This window comes from Festucalex cinctus, chromosome 1 (assembly GCF_051991245.1).
Source record: "Festucalex cinctus isolate MCC-2025b chromosome 1, RoL_Fcin_1.0, whole genome shotgun sequence".
In the NCBI taxonomy this organism is placed as follows: domain Eukaryota; kingdom Metazoa; phylum Chordata; class Actinopteri; order Syngnathiformes; family Syngnathidae; genus Festucalex; species Festucalex cinctus.
The window spans coordinates 20,198,895-20,223,144 of NC_135411.1; the positions used below are offsets into that span (position 1 = coordinate 20,198,895).

At 41.4% G+C, this 24,250-nt stretch overlaps 1 protein-coding gene across 4 annotated transcripts in view; it reads left to right on the forward strand.

Moving 5' to 3' along the window:
- Positions 1–22,278, forward strand: part of LOC144018979 (3',5'-cyclic-AMP phosphodiesterase 4B-like) — a 49,427-nt gene extending 27,149 nt beyond the window's left edge. For 3 of the 4 annotated variants that reach the window (XM_077521727.1, XM_077521738.1, XM_077521749.1), the window contains 10 exons: positions 5,657–5,769; positions 14,147–14,240; positions 15,335–15,552; positions 15,645–15,743; positions 17,518–17,682; positions 17,993–18,092; positions 18,271–18,425; positions 18,511–18,633; positions 18,707–18,889; positions 20,185–22,278. In XM_077521727.1, the coding sequence (XP_077377853.1) occupies positions 5,657–5,769; positions 14,147–14,240; positions 15,335–15,552; positions 15,645–15,743; positions 17,518–17,682; positions 17,993–18,092; positions 18,271–18,425; positions 18,511–18,633; positions 18,707–18,889; positions 20,185–20,523 (1,589 nt within the window). In that variant the 3' untranslated portion in view covers positions 20,524–22,278. Of the gene's footprint in view, positions 1–5,656; positions 5,770–11,138; positions 11,621–14,146; positions 14,241–15,334; positions 15,553–15,644; positions 15,744–17,517; positions 17,683–17,992; positions 18,093–18,270; positions 18,426–18,510; positions 18,634–18,706; positions 18,890–20,184 lie in introns of those variants that run through there. The other variant, XM_077521756.1, reaches the window with a different exon arrangement.
- Positions 22,279–24,250: the final 1,972 nt, after the last annotated feature.

Here is a 24,250-nt window from a genome sequence, read left to right on the forward strand (position 1 = left end):
AGTTCATTCCAAAATTGTTAATACATTTTGAATGAAAGTGGCATGTTTTTTTTGGGGGGGTGGGGTTCTTCTCTGCATTTGACCTTTCCCCTGAGGAAGCGATGCCGCGCTCGGGAATCATTTGGTGATCAGCTAGATCAGTGGTTCTCAAATGGGGGTACGTGAAGGCACTCCAGGGGCTACCTGAAATTTTTTATTTAAAAAGTATATGTAAATATTTCTAAAAAAATATGTCTATGTTCATAAATCCATCCATCCATTTTTTTGACCGCTTATTCCTCACAAGGGTCGCAGGGGGTGCTGGCGCCTATTTCAGCTGGCTCTGGGCAGTAGGTGGGGTACACCCTGGACTGGTTGCCAGCCAATCACAGGGCAATGTTCATAAAATTAATTTTATATTTAGTAGGCAATTGAATTCCAGTGTCCTAAAAACCCAGCACCCCCCCCATACCAGAATGGTTTGACCCAACTTGTCATATGCCACATAGAGTCACTTGTCAATCACTTGAAGACTTTATTTAAAATTCAGCTAATTGTTTCTTTTTGAGAACAGAGCTTTTACTATGATCCCAAAAGATGACACTATATGTTGATAATAATCTGTATGTGCACAAATCTTTATATTGAAATTATTTATTTATTCGATTTTTTTTACTAATATCTTTTTATTTCCAAATAGTTCAAGAGACCACATAAATACAAATCGAGTTCCAAAGTTTAATAAATCATACAATGATGGCACAGAACTCGGTTTTATTTATTTTCATTATTTCCTCAATCAGAAATTCTTTGCGCTGGTTTGCTTGGTACTTGGTACTTACTTGGTACTTGGCTTGAAAAGAAAATTGTTTCACAGGTGGTACATCACTGAAAAAAGGTTGAGAACCACTGAGCTAGATCACCAAATGATCTTAATGCTGAGTTGAGCTCAAGACGAGATTTTACTTTCACGGTTAGGAGGTATTAGTCATGGTGGCGTGCAGACAAAAGGCAAACGGACCCAAGCAAGCAAGTAAACAAGGAAAAGCAAGAGTGCAAAGTTTATACTCAATTGAAATAAAATGTGATAAAGAGACATGAGGAACAGACTGCCACCAACCACGACGACAAGACATGCGACGACGTCATGTGACGCGACATAGAACAAGATGAACCGAGTGAGGGAATGAAAACAGGGAATTCAATATAAACAGACTGAGGAGAGAACAAGGCACACCAGGACATGATGTACTGACCAGAACAGGTGTAGACAAAGACAATATATTAATAAAAAACAGATCATGATGATAATACCCAGCCCTAACAACCCACATTTAATGACAGATGCCAGACAACCTAAACAAAAACTGGCCCAAACAAGATGTGCAGAGGTTTGGGCTGGAGGTTGGCACGAGGGCAAAAATGAAGCCTTGTTGAAGTCATTCTGCATGTCGACCAGATCAGCAGACGAAAAAGGCCCGTTTCAACCAGTCTGGTGGACGCCAGACGTAAGGTGCTCGGCCGGAGGAGGATCGGATGGCAGCCGCAGACTGCGCGCCGCCGGAGCCGCAGGTGACTAGTGTGGTGGCTCCGGCCGCCCAGTTGGAATGTGATCAGGTGACTTGCGTTGGCGGGTCCAGCCGGCTGGTCGGAGTGTGGTCAGAGACAAAGAAAAGGAGCAGAGACGGTAGACACAAACGGGAGTCACGGGAAAACAAACCAGAACTTAATTGCAACATTGAAAGTCAAATGATCTCTTTGTCAAAAATCAAAATATTAACAAAACTCAACTCATGACATGCTGGAAGTTACCAGGATTATTCACTCTAAACACAGTTGGGTCAAAAATAAATAAAAATAAATAAATAAATAAGAAGAATGGACTTTTTATGTTAAGTAATGGGTCTATAACCCACAAAGCAAACCAATTTGTGGGGTCGCTTTGTGGGTTATTCACTTGACGCAACTTTTTGGGTTAATTGAATAACCCGATTGAATTGAGTCAAAAATGAACTGACCAATTTTTTTTATTTAATCCAAAATGTTGGATCAAAAGAAATTAAAAGCCCACGAAGCAAGCCAATTTTTAGGGTTGTTTTGTGGGTGAGTCACATGACTCAACTTTATGGGTTCATTTGATAACCCGCTTGAATTGGGTCGAAAATGAACTGACCCACCGTTTTGAGTTATTTAACCCAAAAAGTTGGGTCGAATTAAATGAATAACCCGCAGACTTACCCAATTTATATGAGTTGTTTTGTTATTATTTTTCCCCAACTTTTGCCTAAATTGAATAACACAAAAAGTTGAGTCGGTCACCTTTTGACCCAATTTGGGTTATTCTTGGACCAACAGTTTTTAGAGTGTTTAGAGCACAGGTGTCAGAGTCCTGCATGTTTTAGATTAACCGGCGGTTAATATTAAAATAAATCTACCGTACTTAAAATCACATTTAAAATCATCCCCAAATGCTCATGCGTTAAATTAATTAACAATGACTAAAACGAAGGACATTTTTGCTATAATTATAGTTTTAGTTAGTTTTGTAAACATAAAATGTAGTTTAAATTTTTGGTTTTTAAAAAGCATTTTCGTTTTTATTAACTTTGATCTGCACTAGTCTAGCAAAATACGCCCCAATTTAGCGGCAACCTGGAGTTGCAAGAGAATACGTACACGTACAGCAGTCTCACCTAAAGGCAAACATTTTGAAGTCATAATGCTCGTGAATATTTGTTTGGCTTTTAAGACTAATTATGAAAATGACCCGGATCTTATTTGCAGCATAGATGAGCCAAGCCTTTGAAATTTGATGACTCTGTTTGAACTGTCTGTCTCCGTCTACCCTAACTGAAGGGAATTGGCGCGGGATGTGGTTGCACCTTCTTGGCAGCATCGTGACCGAGACCTCCACACGTTGATGTATACTAAGTTTCAACAGTTTACCGCGTTTTTGCATGATTGGCTTTGATGTTGAATTTTCAGTGCTGTGCCACTGACTTTTTTTTAGCCTTGATTCTTGGAATAGTATGGCCACAAAGCTCGGTGACCAGTAGTTTGTAAGTACTTTGGATTCCTGACCAAGCGCTCAAGTTAGGGGAAATATTTGTAACAAGAAGCCATGATTTTCGCATTTCGGTTCTCCTTTGCATTCTATTTCCATAGTGCTAGTTTCAGCAGCACATGTGTGCAATGAGATTTCATTGATCTTCTTTGTTCAGTGCCACGGTTCAGAGTGGAAATGCCAATTCGCTGCTTTGAGGTGCTTTGATCCACTATATTGACGTAAAATAGGGAGCAGCATGCTGGCCTCTTGTGCTAAGCAGATGGGGTAAATGTATTCCATGTGTGATGCTTATGAGGTCGATGGGCCTTTTTCAAGGGAAAATGAAGGTGGGGAAATCCAGATGTGTGCAGCGTCAACTCCTTTCAGGCACAAATCTGTTGAATCAACATTCTCCCCGGTATTTGCGTCGATGCTATTTAATTTGAATTTGCTGCTTTGCACGTCATCTAAATAATCAACACAAGTCTGTATTTACCTTTTCACATGAATGGCTGCCTTGCAGGGTTATTATAGTTTTGGAATTTTCATTTTAGTTAGTTTTAATTAGTTTTCAAGGCGGTTCTGTTAGTTTTTATTAGTTTTATTTCTGTAAAAAATGCTTAGTTTTAGTTCCAGTATTTTCGTTTTTTTTCTTTTAAGTGGCTATTACTTGTGCGCAAGCCGCAATTTTAATAAACACCATGGTAAAATGAAAAAAAGTAACTCATTTCTTACCTATCGTTGCATTTTGTCTGAGATAAATGAAAACAAGGCGAGCGGAGCTATTGGAGCCAAAAGGCAAGCACACAAACGTAGGAGCGACGTCATCTGAAGGTGCTTTTCTATTGGCTGCTGCTCGATGATGTCACTTCTGCGTGTCACACTTTCAAACAGCCTTATACCAGTTAAATATGGTTAAATAATATACCGGTTAAATATATAAAATGAATACCGTATTTTCCGCACTGCATTATAAGGCGCACCTTCAATAAATGACATATTTTAAAACTTTTTCCATATATAAGGCGCACCGCTTTATATGGCGCACCTTCAATGAATGACATATTTTAAAACTTTTTCCATATATAAGATGCTACATTAGAGGCTGGGATTACGTTATGCATCCATTAGATGGTGCTGCGCTAAAGGGAATATCAACAAAACAGTCAGATAGGTCAGTCAAACTTTATTAATAGATTACAAACCAGCTTTTTGACAACTCTATTCACTGAATAAACAGCTGTTTTATTATTTTCTCTGAGGTAAAGTATTAGTATTAGCTAGCGATCCAAGATGGCGGGATCTTCTGCGCATGCGCGTCACCGATCGTGCAGCGAGACCTGTTGTGGCTCAATATTGATCCATATATAAGGCGCACTGGATTATTAGGCGCATGGTCAGCTTTTGAAAAAAATTGAAGGCTTTTAGGTGTGCCTTATAGTGCGGAAAATACGGTATGCTTAAAATCGCATTTAAAGTCATCCCCAAAGGCTAGTATATTAAATTAATTACCAAAGACTAAAACGAATTTCAGTTTTTCACTATAATTATAGTTAGTTTTAGTTTTGTAAACATAAAATGTAGTTTCAGTTAGTTTTCGTTTTTGAAAAACATTCAATTTTATGTTATTTTGTTAACGAAATTGTTTTTTGAATTTTAGTTTTATTTTTTTCATTAGTTTTTGTTAACTAAAATCACCTTTCTGCCTTGATTGTCCTTTTGCAGTATTTTAATTCCGCTCCATGTTTTATGCAAGTTCATGGTCAAAATAGGAAGTACTTTGTTTTTTTTGGCACCCAACTCGGTCCTGGTTTGGCCTCCCTCCAGCGTCAGAGTCAAAGTTTGCCTCTTGTGTTACTTGTGCAAACATGGTTTGATGTCTGATATAATATCCCCCCTCTCTTCTTCCTCCATGAGGTTCAGAAAGGAGAGAGGCAGCGAGTTGGCGTGACGGGAGTTCCTGCTGCAGTTCATCTAAGTTTAAAAGTAGAAGACACTGGGAGCTTGAGTAGCTGTCTTTTCAGCACTGACAAAGTGCATCAAAACACTTGAACTAGGAAGATAATGTTTTTTGATGAAAAGGACATGATTATACAGCAGGTTGCTTTGCACCAGACCATTTATGTGTTAAATTAACAGGGAGGGTATTCTCGGGTGGGGGACAACACGTCAACTGCAGGAGGCAGCATACTGCCTAGTTTGCACAACTGCCGCTTTTGCAGAATGGCACTGCGAGCAAACGACGGAGAGTCTGCGAAGGGGTGGGGGGTGGGGGGAGCAGCCCGAGTAGGAGGGGGTTTTGACGAGCCCACGACTGTGAGTGAAAGCGCGGGGTATGGAGAGAAAGGGGCTACTGAGAGAGTCAGCAAACAGTAACTGTAGCCTCAGTTTGTCTGAGAGTTGGACTTCACTAGCCTGAACTTTTTGAGGCGACGCAGTGCAACAAGATGAAGGAGCTCTGTGTGCACAACTCCCCGTCTTCCTCCGCACCTCCCGGGTGTTCAGCCGGCCAGTCCACCAGAAGATCAAGCCATTCGGCCGCTCTTGGACCTCCCTGCATGGCGCCGGGGGGTTCCAATATGGACTTAGATCCTTTGGGCCCTGACTACGTGTCCGTGTGTCTGTTGGCAGACGAGTCTTACCAGAAGCTCGCTATGGAGACCATGGAGGAGTTAGACTGGTGTCTGGACCAGTTGGAGACCATCCAGACCTACCGCTCTGTTAGTGACATGGCATCCAACAAGGTGAGACTTGGATTTGCTTGCTTGCTTATTTTCGGCAATCTGATGTTTTGACATATTTGTTTGCTTGCTTATCTTAGTTTTCCAATCTTATCAGACTAGCAAAAGGAGTCACATGTAAAGGAATGTCAAGAACAAAGCACATCATTGTTGTTTACAAGTTTAGAACCAACTCTCTCATGACATGTATTTGACACCACAAAAGAGGTATGGCGATATTATCTAGTTAAACCTTGTCCTAAAATTTTAAGTTCAGCCATTATCATGTCAGCTATAAATCATTTACCGATGCTGATGTGTCTGCTCTATACATTTTTTTTTTTTACAGTATTCAAACAAGTACCGTACTATAGCCTGTCCTATAGCCAATTACATGCATAATTGACATCTGAGTTCCTTTGTAAGTCATGTTTCAGTTCGGTTCAATTGAGATCTTGTTTGTTGTCATGTTGAGGACAGCGTGGCTACTTTCTCCAGTGATACCATCGCAAAGGGCCACACTCGGGAACAGTTTGTCAAAACTATAGTTGATGTTTAACAAGAAAATCATGAAAGAGACTTTCTGTGGGAGGTCAAATGAGGTTTTTATTTTTTATTCCCCTTTTCCATCTGTTTTGTGATTTGTTTTTGTTGTTTTTAAATTTGGGCATCATTATTAAGCAGTTTTGTCCCTCAAAATTTTGTTCAATCCAAATATTCCACAATGCATTTTAGCACTTTTGTCATGGCCCCTAATGTGTGCAGCTATGGTCAAGAAAGTTGAACTCATGTCGTCATAGTATAAAGTTCACCAAATGTCAGGGCCGTCACTGCAAAGAATGCATCTCTTCATTACAATGTCGAGCCTCATGTTCGGTCTCCATGGTAAAATTGGGAGCAGTTGTTTTCAATCTGTGGAAATTACATTTTTCATGGCCACGCATGGCCCAATTTTGAATGTTGAAAAAAGCCTGTTAAATATATATCATGGTTTCAAGATTGGTGGTCCTCATTCCTTTTCATTTAATATACACAGACTTATTTGAGTTTATTTGATTTGTGTAAAACTGAACTGAATCCACACCAGCAATTATTCCTCAGCCCGCACACAGACAGAGGAGACGGTGTGGCGGCATTACATTATAAACACTGAGGGTGATGCTGACCATTTCCGTCTAAACTATACACTATGGTTCGTTGCTGATGACTGACCATGACCGTGGCAGCAGTTTCCTGTCCCTGTTTCCTGTGCTCCTACTGCCATTGCTCCATTCCCTCGTTAATACATGACAATGGATGGTGTTCTGACTATAAGTGGTCAAATTGAGTCTTTACGGGCAACCACGTCAACTGGGAATGTAAAGACAAAGAGCACGCGACCCTGCAGACACTCAGCAAAATGTCGAAGTCACCATTCAGACTGGGAACATTGTTCATGAGTCAATGAACTCCCAAATGACCAAGGACCATCACAAAGCACTGTTGCTAAGGTTAATAAGTTATTGCACTGTAGCTAAGTGGAAAGGGAAGTCAACCTTAAACATTTCTCGACAATAATGTTATATGTGACATCACTAGTCTAAACATGACATTCTGATTAATATTACATTTGTGGAATATGCGTTATGAAGCAAAATCCAGCCGTTTTTATCCATCACCTGTGGTGGCCATTTTGCCACTTGCTGTCGACTGAAGATGACATCACGGTTAGTCAGGACTCAGGCAACGACCAATCACAGTTCAACTGTTTTCTGAAGCTCATCTGTGATTGGTTGTTACCTGAGACCTGAGCAACTGTGATGTCATTTTCACTCGACAGCAAGTGGCAAAATGGCCGCCTTCTGCTGCTTAACTCATATTCCACTAACGCAATATTAACCAGAATATTATATTTATACTAGTGGGGCTGCATAGAACATATTGTCAAGAAATTTTTTTGTGGTTGACTTCCCCTTTAAAGAGAGTGCTATCGCGGAAGTAAAGTTTTTAGTGTAGAGAGAGACTGATACTGCTTTTTTAGAGTCAACGCGTAGGCCGATAACCGATATTTGAGCCGATATTGACTTTAATAGGGGAAATATTGCCATTAAAATAGAAACTCGAACTCTTGTCAATATTTTTAAGCCTTTGTGTTTATTGAACAACTTTTCAGATTTGCAAAATGTTTTGTTTTGTTTTTTGGGTTAAAATTTTAACAAAAATTTTAGGGAGCTCTCTGGGCCATTGTCTTGTCTTTAAAAGTTAAATGGAACCACGCAAATAGTTTCCTATTTGTTTTACACAGTAAATAAAGTTTTCCAACATTTCAAAATATTTGAAATTAAAAATTGTAACTTATCTTAGTTTGAATTTCAAACAATAACATGGGGCGCAGCATCTCTTATAAAGTTAACTGAAATTTTAAATAAATAGTTACCTGGCGTTAACACAGATTTAAATTGATCCTTTATTTGCATTTACTTTGTATTGCTGAATCAAAATGCTGAATATCTGCACTGATAATCATCTACTATCACATTTTACCAAACGGATTTATATGAATGCATCACCACGGTAGCTCCCTTTTTTAAGGCACATTTTTCAGCGAACTTGATTCTTTTTAGAACCGGAAGTCATAATTGAACCCATAATCAGACCCAGTGTGTCTCCGCTTTCAATGTCCAAGGACACAGGTGTATCCGGGGGTCCGGGACCACACACCCTGTTGACCGCTAGCCTGTTCCCGATGACCTCAGGATGGGGAGCTGCCTCCCCGTCCCTCACTATGATTAGCCAGGCCGCACTTCCACACTGATGCTGGTGACGGCCTTGGACAAACATTGCCATCTGAATCCAGTTAGTGGAGTTTAGCGTCCTGTGGGCTGCCATGCGAGCAAGCCCCTGGGGCTGCGTGCACGCGAGTAGGAAACTTTAATTCACGTGTGGTCACTTGGTCTTTGAAGTGCTGCCGTCTTCGGAGGGGGGAAAAAAAAAATGACAAAATGGTTGAAACAGATGTAGTGGAGGGTCTGTAGCTGTGACGGGGGAAATGGGCATTAAATTATAGTGTTATGATTCCATGTGACTAAAAGTATGGCCAGCACATTAGACATGCTTATAGTAGGGATCATAGTGTCTAATTAAACCTTCTTTTTTTTTTCCTTGTGACCATACGCTTCCTTTTGATTGCTCAGCATTTACAAAGAAACGTCTGTCGTCCAGTTGTGAATGTGGACAAAATCGTATCTATGTTGACATTCTAAACAGACGTAAATGAGCCACAGCTCATTGGCTCATTCTGTGCTTTGTAAGATTGCATAGTTGTTTTGCAATATGCGTCTTCCTGTCCATCTGTTGTTTCAACCAAGGCCAAAGCATGACTTGTCACAGAAACTGATGAATGCTGAACATATGATATTTGTAATTTTCCGCACGTCAGCATTGCGTGATGGGTTGTTGTCGGTGGCTTTTCTTGAATGTACTCAGGTATGTTTCATACTCGAAGCCTGGGCCCGTGTATGTAAGTCTTCGTCAATGGCTCTGTCATCTAAGAAGTGGAAGAGGAAGTAGGTGGAGACACGTTTTGCCCCAAGGTGGTGGGCGGAGCCATCAATCGGTTGTGCGTCTGTAGGCCAGTCAGTTCAGTCTGCTTTATCATTATACTTTCTGTCTGAGGTCAGGGATCAGGCAGAGTTGCTATCCAGATTGATCCCTGTTTGGAATTTTGCCACGTGACAATGGGATTATGTTTTTGTGGAAAAGAGAAGACAAACATTCAGATGCTAACTAGCTGGAATAAGGTCAGCTCTGGTGTTTATGAATTCTGGGATGTACAGACTAATATGGTCATTGATTTGACATTAGATCATACTGAAACTATAATCAATATTAAATTATTATATATTAAATGTCATTTTTGTTACTAACTGTATTGTGAATTCGCCGGCAGACTCCACAGCCTTATTTAGGTAAAATGTTTCAAACTGTTTCGTAATGAAGTGACTTGTTTAGACCTGAACATTTGACTCACTTGAATCCAGTTTCATTTACGTTTGCTGAAGTTTGTGCCACTTTACAAGTTGTTGTTGTTGTTAGTTGATGATTATTATTGTATTTTTTTGTGTTAAATATAAATCAATGTATCAGTTAGCAGCGTGCATAACAGACCGTGTTAGCTTTATATTCTTGAGTGCCTGACATGCGGCATCGTTTCCTCGAAGTCACCTAAATTCACACCTTCCCACTGCTTTAAAGATCCACTCAGAAATCCCAGTGAATAGAATAAAGGCGCCTAATTCAGGGCTCCATGTTTTTTTCTTGATAAGCCCAGTTTGATTTTCAGCGACTGCCTCCGGCACTCACGTGAGTGCAGCCGAGTCTTTTGAAAGTTTTTTTCTAAGTTTCACAGTCAAGTAGATGTTTGCTTCTTGCTTGACAGACCACTGTTGTGAACTGAAAAAAAAAACAAAAAACTTTTAACAGGAAAATAAAGGATAACATTGAAAAGAAAAGAACTCAAATAGAAATGCCTTCGCACATGGAAATTCTTCATGTGCCACAGTCTGCATTGCAAAATAAAAATTGGGTCAGTGGTTGAATGCCTTTGCATTGTTGACTTTTTTTTTTTTTAAATCAACAGTAGAACATGAGCATGCACCTGCACATGCATTTGAATTCTCGTGTCTCTACTGTATGTGATGCAGTGCAGTTTGTTTTAGTGGCCCACCATGAGAACGGGGGGGGGGGGGGGGGGGGGGGTGCACGTGACTCTGTTGCCATGGCGTTGAGATTGTCGAGCCATTGGTGGTACCCTGGTGGGCTGCAGTCTGGTAACTCATTTGTCTTGCTTCATCTTTGTCTGCATCATTCCTGTAAGAATATGCAGACAGTCAGATGGCACATACTCGATGGACTAGATTCTAGACTGGCACTAGATTGTAAAGCACTCATCTTTAAAATGTAACATAATGATAGACTGAACTAAGACTAAGCTCCTCAAAGACGCGTACTGTGGTGAATGAATACCCAGCATTTCCTTCCCCACGTGATAAACACGCTTGGGCTTTGAAGCCTCACATTGCGCAGTACGCATCGGTTCTGTTCTGCATTACCGAGCAGAGGATAGCGATTTGAGATGGTGGGGAAGAGGGGGTTTGCACAGAGCGAACAGTATTATGTGTGAGAGACAGAGAAATAGCGAAAAAAGCGATAAATATTATGGGGGGGATTCCCCAAACTGGTTTCAGCAGTGGCATGGCGGATTTGTTGAGAAGTGGGGGGCAAAGGAAGACGGTGAAATTCACCGTCTTTTTACCTCAGGGGGACTCTGCAGCTACAGTGCAACCCCTCAATCCCCCCCCCCCCCCCCACACCCCCCCACCTCGCCATCTCTCTCTCGCTCGCTCGCTCTCTTGTCTCGCTTGTCTTGGAGTCTCCCCTTCCTCGCTGCCTCACTCAATGGGAAGAAGAAGGCTGGATTTCCCCCTCCTATGTCACCGGATTCCATCTGGATGGTGGCTGGGGGCGAGCGGGGTTTAGAAAGGAGGTCGGATGTGGCAAGAATGAGAAGACAAAGGGAAATATATTGATTGCGTCGCGGGGGATTCCATCACTCGCGCCATCGCTGGGATTGTGGAACGCGCCGGACGGGCGTCTGAGGGAAGATGCGGATCTCTGCCGCAGCCCCTCTTCAGGGAGCTCAGCCATCGACCGTGTTGGAAATCTGAGCGGATTGGTTGCGCCTTGGGTTCTTGGGCTGCGGGTCTGAGCACAGCCTTGGGGTCCACTCAGAGAGGAGCGCACAAGGCTTCTGCTGAGGAGCGCCAGGGGCTCAGCACAGCTCAGCACCATGCCTGAGGCCAACTACATGTTCTCTGTGTCCTGGGGATACATCAAGGTGTGTTTTGGTATATAAATTGCATACATGGGTGTCCGAAATGTTGTCTGGAAAGGAATATGTCCGAGGAGTCCCCACAATGTACTGGAGCCAGTATTTGTGGTCATCTTTTTGGTTAAGGTCATAATACAAATCATGGTTGATGTTTTTGGGGTAAGACCCCATAAAATGAACGTCAGCATTGCAATACCTTCTGAAGTGATGACAACGTCAATTTGTGTGTAAGACACAAGCTCTATATTGATTTTATTTTGGTGGCTAATAAACTGCTTCAGATCAGACTGATTGTATCATCTTGGCTGGACAATTCAAACATTATGCTACTGCATCCTCCATAGCATGTACAGCAAATTATTCGTCAAAATGGGATACAGGCTGTGCTCAATGTCTTGATGAGACATCGTTTTGCTGAGGGATGGACGAGTACTGATACCAGGTGTTGGTATCGGCCGATATCCAACCTTATTTCAGGTATTGGTACTCATGGCAGTGGCCAATACCAGTATCGGTACTTGGTATTAGTATCAGTGACTAGTGATGTTTAATACCCCCTTTTTTTTTTTTTTTTTTTCAGACCGAAACCAGTACGAGTACTCCACTCTTGAATCGTCACGAGTACTTTTGATACATAAAATTTCCAAATGAAACGACATATAATTTTATATAGCATTTTTTGTTAAAGTTGCATGAAATTAATGGCAATTTTCTATTCTTTTAATTTCACATTTCTAGTTCCTGATTGTAAAACGGTATCGGCTGCCATCATGAGTACCGATACCGTGAAATAAGGCCTGATTTGAAACTCAAGAGTTGAGTACTCATACTGACATCGATCTGAAAACAAACATCCCTATTGATAACAGCAGTGAGATTTTGTGAATATATATACATATATTTATATTTTTTTTACTTATTGATCCATTTTTAGCAGCAAAAAGTTGCTACTTTTTCAATAATTAATTTGGTGACGTGATTATTTTTTTATGTACATTTAATAACTTTTAAACCATTGTTAAAATAAATCGAACGCCGGCATGTTTGTTACACGTGACTAAATAACCCGGATGTTTACGTCACTAGTGTGTAAACGCTACACTATGGAAGCACTATGCAACGCAGCCGTGCATCTAGCGTCAAACCCGGAAGGATTAAACCTTATCGCTTCGAGCCAACACGACAAAATAACACTACCGAAGGAAAGTCTGCCTTGGATGTGAAAGTTGTGGCGCCAGATGGTCTTTTCGGGCACAAAATAAACTTTGACGAACGAGTGAATCAGGCGGGGGGTGAGTGGTGCTCGTGCGGGAGCTGCAGGAATGGACAATCCGCTAATGAATGTGTGCTGTCTGGAAATGAAAGAACTCGAGGATCGGTTCCTTGCGGACAATCTCAACTGCATCCTGGAACATCAGACATTCAACATGGCAATACTAAATAGACATTCTCAGGATAGCTTTGGTTGCGATGAAAGATGTGAAGAAGAAAAGTCTTGGAGGAGCAAATATCCAACAGGTAAAGTGACACACAGTACGAGCAATGCAAAACGTGTGGAACTGACGAAATATTTCAGGAAAAAGAAAAAATAGTAAAATTAAATGTATCGTCGTTACAGCACCCAACCTCCCCTAGCTGTTTTTTTTTTCTTTTTTGCGTAGCGTCCCACTGCGGTCAGGCCAGCCGCCACTCGAAAAGACGAAGTCAAGCCAGCCGCCCCAACGATTGTTAATACTGTGCATTACGGTAACGTGCCGACGTGCCCCTGCGTTGGCCACCTTCAAATGAATTATGAAATAAAACAGTCCGTGCAGTATAATAACCAATGCCCCCCCACCCCCGAAACATGCCTACCTTTCGCTTTAAATTTGCTTCGCTTCTCCGAGATCTTTCAGTGGCCGTAGGGAGACCTCGATTTGTGTCGGCTGTTGTGAGAGTGAAGGCTCCGTGTTGCTAGCAGTTGCGGCTCCTCCATCGGCTTGATTATTTCCCACGTCTGGTTCTTTAAAGATACTCGGTACTGCGTTGGGCTTTAGTATTAGGCGTGTGGCGTACCCCATCTCAAATTGTAACATATATTCGAAGTCCTCATGCCTGAAATGTTCGCTGCGCGCACGCCTGCTTGTCCTTCGGGAGGTTGACAGCAATTAGCAAACAAACCATTGTCTACTCAAGTAGCTTTTTTTTTTTTTTTTTGGGGGGGGGGGTCTCGCGGGTTTTTCCTTGCCGACGCCTTGCAAAATTTTGCAATACAGTAAGGCATAACTGACGTTTGTGTCTTCCTCGTTGTTATGTCTGCGTGAACTACTGTTCCCCAAGCGAGTATACACACTAGTGACGTCACCACTTGGGGGCGTTGCAACACGGAAGTACTTCTATGTTGAAAAAAGTTAAATAAATCAATATAGGAGTGTATTCTTCAGCTCTTATGCATGTTTCGTAGCTATACTAACTATTTACTGCCAATCAAGCCATACATGTAAAATTAAAGGAGCCTTCCTTTAATTGGTGTGGTTTTTTTTCTCCCACCAGTTCAAAAGGATGCTGAACCGGGAGCTGAGCCACCTGTCTGAGATGAGTCGCTCAGGCAACCAAGTGTCCGAATACATCTCCAATACCTTCCTAGGTGAGTTCCATCGTATGACCACAAAGACATACACATGCTCATGATGTTTCAGTGCAATATCATGTAGCAGAGGAACGAGCTGGTGTGCACCACCACCGTCAAACCAGTCTAATCTGGTCTGGGGGAGGGAGACAGGGTCCCATTGCGCTGACTGCAGTGCGATGTAGAGGGTGAATGGTGGTGGTGGGGGCGGGGTCTCGTCGGGAAAGTCTTTCCCCCAGGGGGAGCAGGGCAGAGTGCGGGAAACGGAGAATGTTTTTGCGCTTTTCGATGCGGATCTCCTCCGCAGAGGAGCACGTGCACGGTGCCCTCGGGTCCCAAAAGACTGCGTTATTCATCTCTGGGACAGCCGAGTTTCCGCCTCTCTTAAAAGCCTGGCACCATTTCACCTCTCACGCTGCCCCAAGACTTTTTCCTCCTTCCATTCTGTTCAAACACAAGAAGACAATGATGCGAACGTATGAGGAGAAAAATAAAGGAGCAGCCTGTTAAAAGAGAGCGAGCGACTCCAGCTCACAGAAGGACGCTCGGCTCATCTGCAAACAGATTTGTTGTCATCTGCATTGCAGCTAGCGGCCGTCATGTGGAGCAGGAAATATTTACCTCGTGTACTTTACTGCTGGCTTTTTTTATTATTATTTTTTATTGTATTTTATTTCCCACAAGTTCACACACACAAAACAAAATATATATATTCAGAGACAGGGAAAAACCAACCCACGCCAACCGCTCTGAACATGAGCAGGTTCCTTCTCAAAACAGTTCTCACTGGCAGTGTGACTGGCATGGGAATATTTATTTATTTTCTAACATCTCATTTGTACCCCTCGACCCCTTTTGTCATTACCACACTCCCTTTTAATGCCACATGAAAAATATGGCATTAAACTGTCATTCGGGGTGGGTTTACTGCTGTCATTTCAGTGAAGGATTACTTGCTAATTAAATAGCTCACTGCCGCTTTAATGCTTTCACACATGTGAGAGGTAATAATCTGCCGGCGTTAACTGTGACTGCGATAACCACGTAAGCTGCGCTGCGTATACAGTGGAGTTTTTTTTACATCCTTTTTCTCGTCCTTGTTTGCTCCGCAGACAAACAGAATGAACTGGAGCTTCCGTGCCCCGTTCCCAAGTCACGAGAAAGAAAGCGGCGGCAAGGCCAGCAGCAACAGCCGCTGCAGCCGCAGCAGCAAGGTGGGATGATGAGTCAGATTGGCGGGGTGAGGAAGGGCAGCTACACGCCCTGCATCTCTGGAGGCACCAACAATCGCTTTGGGGTCAAGACAGATCAGGAAGAACTATTGTCAAAGGTAATGGGTTCAATTATCACTGAAGAATGAAACGACAAAAGTGGATCTCTTGGCCTTACGATCCTCTGTGTACATTGTTGGCTTTGATTTAGGACTTGGAGGGGATCAATAAATGGGGACTGAATATCTTCAGGGTGGCAGAACACTCTCACAACCGGCCCCTCACGTGCATCATGTATGCCATCTTTCAGGTTAGTGACCGTCCTGCCCTTTTTTGACCTCATGATTAGAGATCTGGAATATTATAATCACAAATTTCCAAGTGTTAGTTTTTATGGGCTCTTACACTGCACAGACAAGTCCAAATTTAGAATTGTGTTACTTCAGTGTCGGAGCATGTTCAGCTGTAACATGCCAGTCAGCACTGAGGTCTACTGGAAAACCTGAAGCCTAATTGGAGTAATCGAAGATGAAGGGAAAAAAAAAAGAAAAAAGAAAAGGAGAAATGGCAGAGAAGGTCCCCAACTTAAAAAAAAATACCGTAATCAATAGGGGTGTGAATTGCCTAGTACCTGACGATTCGATTCATATCACGATTCACAGGTCACGATTCGATTCGATACCGATTAATCCCGATACGAATTTATAAGTCGATTGTTGCGATTTTTTTCATTCAAATTTAGAAAATACTAATCAGTAAGCTTGTAGAGTGTAAGATTTATATGAAAATGTATTATTTATTTATCTGAAATTTCAGTCTTATAGAGGTTGTAATCTGTTTCATGTTTGAACAGCACTAAAATAAAATATTAAGGCTTAATGTTCCGTTCATATAACATTCTTCCATGCTCAAGGTGTGAATCCTAACCCGAAGTCAGACGTTTTGTTGAATATTTTTCCATTAAAAATGGAAGTTTGAAGTTTAAAAATCGATTCACACACACACACACACAAAAAAAAAAAAAAAGGCAATGATGATAAGACGTTGATTCGGTAAGACTACCAAATGAACAATTCTGAGCTCTTAAAAAAAAAAAAAAAAAAAAAAAAACGATTTTTTTTTTTATTGAATCGAGAATCGCGCGATGTAGTATCGCGATATATCGCCGAATCGATTTTTTTTAACACCCCTAGTAATCAATTATTTTTGAAAATCAATTAAACATTTAGAAATTTTTGTTTTTTTTCTTTTAAATTGAGCTAATGTTCGGAATTTCAGTCTCTCAACAGTAAATATTCTCAGACTGATCATCTTTGTGTTGAATCATATGAACCAAACCAGTAACTGAATCCTAATTAATGTTTGCACAATTTCCACCCTGTCAATTAGAAATAAAATCATGTTTGAGGATCGAAATTAAAAAATGCATTCTTTTTTTTTCTTTTTTTTTCCCCAGTCATTGACAAAATAATTGACAAGTTAATCAATGATTATAATCGTTAGCTGCAGACCTACCTGTAAGTAATAGCACCAAGGCTAAGTATGAATGTTGCTCTCCATGTGTGCAGCAATTGTTTGAAGGTTTATAATTACCAAAAAAAATCTAAGCTAATTTTCATTAGCCCATCAATGGTGTTTCACATTAAATGTTAGCATTAAGCTAACAGACGTCTTATGTCAACGTTACAATACAATGTTTAATTCTCTTTTGTTCAACAAGGGTGTGACAAATGTTTATGTAAATATCACATACTATTAAATATTTTTGCATCGTCAATTTCTTGAGAGTGAGATTAAGAACAGGTGTCACTAAGCAATACTTAAAAAAATGTTTTTAATATGTTGAAGTATGTTTTGATGCATTTAAATGTGTGTGTTGATAGGCTGTGAGAAGGCTTTTATACTTTTTTTTTTTTTTTTTTACATCACATATTATAGTAATAACACATCATGGTTTGTTTGTGGAATATTGACTTTATTCACCCCTTACGATCCAATCATTTGAAGGACAGATTAGGCAACTAAAGGTCAATTTATTTGATCGAATTTTATTCCCTAACTTGTGTTCTGTGTGTGCGCCACAGGAGCGAGACCTGATGAGGACGTTCAAGATTCCAACTGACACTTTTGTGACGTTCATGCTCACCCTGGAGAGCCACTATCACTCTGACGTGGCTTACCACAACAGCCTGCATGCCGCCGACGTCGCCCAGTCCACTCATATCCTGTTGTCCACGCCAGCTTTGGATGTAAGTGTGTCATTGTCCGACACGTTCCTACATCCTGACAGGGAAAATGTAAACATGTTTATGCCATCGTCCTTAGATATGACTCGCGTATCCATTCGTTTAGTAACGCACATTTAGTAGTTCACTTGGAATCGTGCCGGCGCTGTGACGTTCCCTCTTTTTTAACAGTTTAATGAGCTGCCTAGCATTGACGTCAAGCCTGATGAAATTGCATACCAGACGGTTAGCACAAAGAGGGATCGGCTCCAGGCACATGTCAATCCTGCTCAGCCAGTTAACTCGTTTGTTTTCTTGTCCTATCGAAACGCAGGCCGTCTTCACCGACCTGGAGGTCCTGGCAGCTATTTTTGCAGCTGCAATTCATGACGTGGATCACCCAGGAGTTTCCAATCAGTTCCTAATCAACACGAGTAAGTGCGCGTTTCATGCGTCTGTGCAACTGCAAGCGTTCAGCATGCAGGTATTTTTGCACGCTTTATGGGGATCTGCCGAAAGGCAACCGTGTGGGTGTTTGGGGAGACGTTGCACGGTTGCTATGGTTACCCGCGCTCCATTTCATTTCCCTGTCACTGCTCCCCCGTCCCGCAGACTCGGAACTGGCTCTGATGTACAACGATGAGTCAGTGCTGGAGAACCACCACCTGGCTGTGGGCTTCAAACTGCTGCAGCAAGACAACTGCGACATCTTCCAAAACCTCAGCAAGAAGCAGAGGCAGACGCTCAGGAGGATGGTCATCGACATGGTGAGGAAGCGAGGCCGCTTCCGGGCTCAGCCGAAATTTCTTTCCGTCATCCTGAAATGACGTCTCACATCGGCTTCCTCTTCAGGTTTTGGCAACGGACATGTCCAAACACATGAGCCTGCTGGCAGACTTGAAGACAATGGTGGAGACCAAGAAGGTGACCAGCTCGGGAGTCCTTCTGTTGGACAACTACACAGACAGGATGCAGGTAACGAGCATGGCGGCGTCAGCTGGGACAAAGACGGACACGACAGACTTTTAACCTTCGACCGTTCCCGCAGGTTCTTCGCAACATGGTCCACTGTGCGGATCTGAGCAATCCCACCAAGCCCCTGGATCTGTACCGGCAGTGGACTGACAGGATCATGGACGAGTTCTTCCACCAGGGAGACCGAGAGAGGGAGCGGGGTATGGAGATCAGCCCCATGTGTGACAAACACACGGCGTCAGTGGAGAGGACGCAGGTGGAGTTTACGCACGAAAACACAACATGAGATCGGCAGAGGTGGAAAAAGTGCTCCCTAGCTGTACTTAAGTACCGATTCACTGATAGTCATTTTAGTGCATTTGGACAATTTTAAGACACACGGGATATTGTGTTAAAGGATTATACATACACACACAGAATCAAACAAATGAAAGAATAGACGACTAATAGAAAAGTTTGATTTGCCCTTTTCCAATCTTTTCAAATCAGCCGTCAGAAAAAAAAAGGTTGCATAAAATGCAGCCGTTCCTGCCAAAGAACGCAAACAATGCTGATCTCATGTCTCAAATGGAGAATTGATGCCATCTACTGGTGGTTGTGCATTAGGAGAGTTGTTTCCAAGTTTGAAATTCAGTAGCATCAGACAGACCCGTTGAAAAATCATAATTGACAAGTATACTTGTCCAATGTACGGAAATGTGGAACTGCTCATTTGGAGTACACATTTTTGACTGGCAAATACGTTCAAACGTATTTAAATACGTTTGAACGTATTTGCAAGTACGTTCGAATGTATTTGCAAATACTTGTTGGCTAAATGCTAAAAATATCACATTTTACAAAAATGCTATTTTTTGTTAGTATTTGGCCAATAATTTGAAAATTAAGTAAACATTATTAACATTCTAAATTTTAACATTATGTCCTCAGTGCATGATTTACCTTCATCGTTTTTTCCCCCCATAATACTAGAAAACAATGAAATAGGAATCATGGACTGCATAATAAATAATCCAAATTACGAATCAGCAATGTTTACTTAATTTTTCGCCGTATTGGTATAATGTTAGCCAAATACTACAATTAGCATTTTTTTCCTTGCACATCCACAAGTCGATACCCCGTGACATTGTGAGAAAAAATCCATTTGCCTTTTAAGTGCGTTTGAATGTATTTGCAAATACGTTTGAATGTATTTTCCAGTCATATATTTTTACTCCACATTGGCAGTTACACACTTCTGGGCATTGACAATTATATTTGCAAATTATGTTCTTCACGCGGGTTCATATTTTTAGCATTGAGTCTACAAGTACGTATTTGCCAGTCAAAAAAGTTTACTTGTAAAAGAAAAATGCAAAAAAAAATCTATCAGAAAAATACAAAATAAATACTAAATATACTCAAAAATAAAGAGAAGATATTGGACGCATCTACTTAAGTACAGTGAGGGAGTATTGTGACCTTTGTTGTTTCCCACCACTGATGATCTGTAGTAGGAGCAAATTCCTGTGAGTTCCGTTGACTGACGCCGTCTTCCATCCCTTCCAGGTGGGCTTCATTGACTACATCGTGCATCCCCTGTGGGAGACGTGGGCCGACCTGGTCCACCCGGATGCCCAGGACATCCTGGACATGCTGGAGGACAACAGGAACTGGTACCAGAGCATGATCCCCCAGAGTCCCTCCCCTCCCTTCTACACCGGCGAAGTGGACGGGGGCCCGCACGCGGAGGTGGAGGGCGTTCCCGTCGCCAGCAAGTTTCAGTTCGAGCTGACGCCGGACGAGCAGGAAAGCCAGACCGCCGCGATGGAGACGCTCCAAGGCCGTAAACCCGATCAGGGCGGCGTCGACACGGAGACGCGCGACGTCTCGCCGGCCGAGACTTAGCCGGACCGAGCGTGCGCTCGTTTGGAAGCGATCCGTTTGATTGCAGTGGAGAAATCCTGCAAAGTCGGCTCTTTGGAGCTTCCTGGCTGAGAGGGCCTTGCCGAATGTGGGGCAACCCCTGCCCATGAGCCTGGGAAACCCTGCGGCGGTTTGTTTTTCAGTCCGGGATGGAAGGTGGAACTGCACAAGCTTGGGATCATGCTGCTGGATGTCACAGACAAAAGAAGGGGACGATTTTCATTTGTGTACTCGGACTGGTGGGAAATTCCCAACTTGCACTTGTTTGTTGAATTTATTTACAAACTCAACAACTTTCTATTGTGTTTGGATGAAGTGTCCAACCAAGACGACTGGTCAGCAAGTTATTTGTAACCAAACCGTTTTTTGTTTTTTTTTGTTTTTTCTCTCTATATATGTCTTAAATATGAGTGTGTGCCTTTTTGTTTGTTTGTTTTTTTACAGCCATGTCCTTTTTGTAAATGTTTTTTCTAATTTATTGAACACATTGATGTAGCTGTAAGACGTGTATCATTTTCTACAAAGATGACATGTTTGTCTCACGCAGTCTTCCTAATGTTCTGGCAATATCGTAAGCTCGTTCTCACTGAAGCTTTCAGTGGCTGCATCTCCAAATCCAAATCACTTTTGACTTCCCAGCACACTTTGCACTTTGTGGCCCAAAGTGATCCATGAGGACAATGATGGTCAACGTGAAACCAAAATCATGTCTACAGTATGTGTATTTTTTAGCCAAGCAATTAGTAACTCCATTTTTCTTTCAAATCCAAAGATCTTGTAATTCGAGCACTTTGATGGTGTTGTAAAAGTGGATGTGAGGTGGAAGGATGACATCAGGCGGACAAAAGCCAACAATAAGTACAAATTTCTTGCACGCAATCCCATAACTTTGTTTCAAGCTGCGCTATTAACGCCAGGTTTCCGTGAGGTCAAGCACTTGCGTTACCCGCACACCTTCCAGTCCTGTGACTTCACTTTTCACCGTGACTCATTCTAAACTTTAACTGACTGTAGACACACGTGTGCGCATTTAACGACACGTAAGCGATTTCAGAATTGTAACCTTGTAGTTTGTATTGTGGCACTTTGTCGACAGTTGCGCAGCTGGTTGCCAATCTGTCGACATTACCTTAAAGGTACCCGCGTTGTTGAGTGCGAGCTTCGTGATAAGGAGCAGCTGGCCGTCACGAGGCGCGTGTAAGATGATTACAGAATTGCACAGAAACTTGTTGCACCCAGCCGTGTTAAGTGCTGTTTGTAACAGTCTATTTATTAATATTTTCCTTGTACAGTATATTATTGATATTGGTTCAAAATTGTCACTGTATATTTGTTATTTATATGCACTACCACATGTCAAATCACTTTGACTGAACTTATCTGGTGGCTCTGTTTAATCGTGCTCAGCTATTTTCTTGTCACACCATGACATGACATTATGCAGTTCCAATTTGAACTATTTGAAAAGTACTGTACTTTTTTTTTTTTTTTTTCGGTTTGAGTGAGAGACGTTTGGATCCACCTCATTTGGGGTGCAGAATACGTTTGGCTTTAATGGAAGCAATGAAGTTGAGGATAACGTGTACGGTGACGGGTCATTGTACAGCTCGGGATATCTGTTGAAATGTACCATCAGATTTATTTTTTCAGTGTTTTCTTCACAGTAATTATGGTAAAAATGGTATATGTTGTGCTCAAATGTTTTCTATCAGATTATTAAAATGGACATGTACTACATTTTACTCTGGTATTTTTTTAATACATATATTTTTAGATGATTGATTGATTGATTGATTGATTGATTGAGATTTTTATATACAGTTCTCAGCATATATGAGTACACCCCCTTAGAAAAATGTAAAGGTTTTATTCAATATCTCAGTGAACATAAGAACAATTTCTAAAATTTGGATAAAATGTTTTCTGTTGAATATGGGCTTAACTCAAAGCATGAAAGTAAAGGCTGTAATAGAATGCAGATTACATTACAAATCTTCAGTTTAATCAAATTAACTTGTGCAAAAAAATTCATGCATCCTACAACAAAAACATCTAGTATTTTCTATGACCTCCATGACTGTTATGGATAGCAACTTGTTTTTATATATAATTTTATTCACTCAGTACTAGACACGTTTGAAGATAATTGCTGAAAACATGCAAAGACCGAGAACTGTGGTCGCTTTTACAGTTTTACAAATTTTGCAGATGAAGCTAAAACAAAATGTTTTCAACACTTTTTCCGGATTTATATAGCTCCACTGTACAAAGTTGCCATTTTACACTAGGTGGGAGTTACTTAGCTTACTTTGATTAGCTATCTGCAGGGTTGGTTTATACTAAATAAATCAATTCTGTCAATTAACTCCAACACTGAGCTCAGTTTAAATCAGACAGTGTTAAAAAAAAATACACTTTGGGGGTTGAAATCAACTCTGAAACATTTAACACCAAAATTTTAACACCCCAATTTTTGCAGTGTTGGAGTCTAGCAGGAGTCGCCCCACACCTACTATATAAACGTGAGTGCTTAATGTATTATGTTTGTTTTATGTTCTTTCTCTTTGTGACAGCTGTTTGAAAGCGCTATATAAATATAGGTGACTTGACTTGAACTCACATCAGCAGTTATTTGGCGCTTGGGACTGGCGAGTATGATACAAGGTATCATAGCAGGCCGATACGGGCATATGTCATGGTATCGGGTACTCGTGGAGGCTGCTGATACCTGCCAAGATACTTGGTAACAAAACCCAGCAGCATGGCAGGAGGAAATCACAATGAATCGACTCAGACAGAGGGAAGACGAGAGACTATAAACACATACAGTACACTAATGACATAACGAGACACACCTGGGCGAGACACAAGTGACTGATGGTACTGATTGGTAGACACATGAGGAGGGGCAGGCAACCACAGGTGGGCAGGACAATGCTTGATGAGACAAGGAAAACAGAACATAGCACAGTTCAAGACAGAACTTATATAAACATGAGGACAAAATCAAACAAAACCCAAACTAATCCTGAACCATGACAAAAGTAAAATAAACTTACCAAAACCCAACCCAAACCATGACAAACTGTGTATATCAAAAGCACAAAAAAGTATTGGCGCTCTGCATCGGTGAGTTCACCCCAAACATGCTTCCCTTCCGACTTTAGAGCGCCACGTTGTCAAATATGAGTGTGCGTGCGCACGACGCAGTGATAGGCAAAAGTGTCAAGAGGGGGAATTTTTTTTTCTTCAAAAGCCCGACTTGACAGCTAGTGTGTAGCACTTTGGGGCTGTGTGCCTGGCCACATTAGAGCGCCCTGTTGTCATATACACAGCATTTGAAAGTTGAGACAACAGTTAACTTTTTACGATTCTGAAGACTCATTTTAAATATTTTATTTATTTTTTGGTTTGTTACAATATATCCGTGTTGTTAACTCATTGACTGCCATTGACAGAAAAAGACGTCAAATAATGTATTTTTGCTGGGCTGGCAGTGAATGTGTTAAACACAATGTGCCAATATATTTTGTGATTATATTGCAGCCTCCTTTTTTCATTTTTTTTTTTTTTTTTTAAGGCAAATGTTGCTTAAAAATCCATCAATTTTGGTTACATCTCATCTTAAGTCATTGACTGCCATTGACGGAAAAAGACGTCAAATAATGCATTTTTGCTGGGCTGGCAGTGAATGTGTTAACATGTCTCT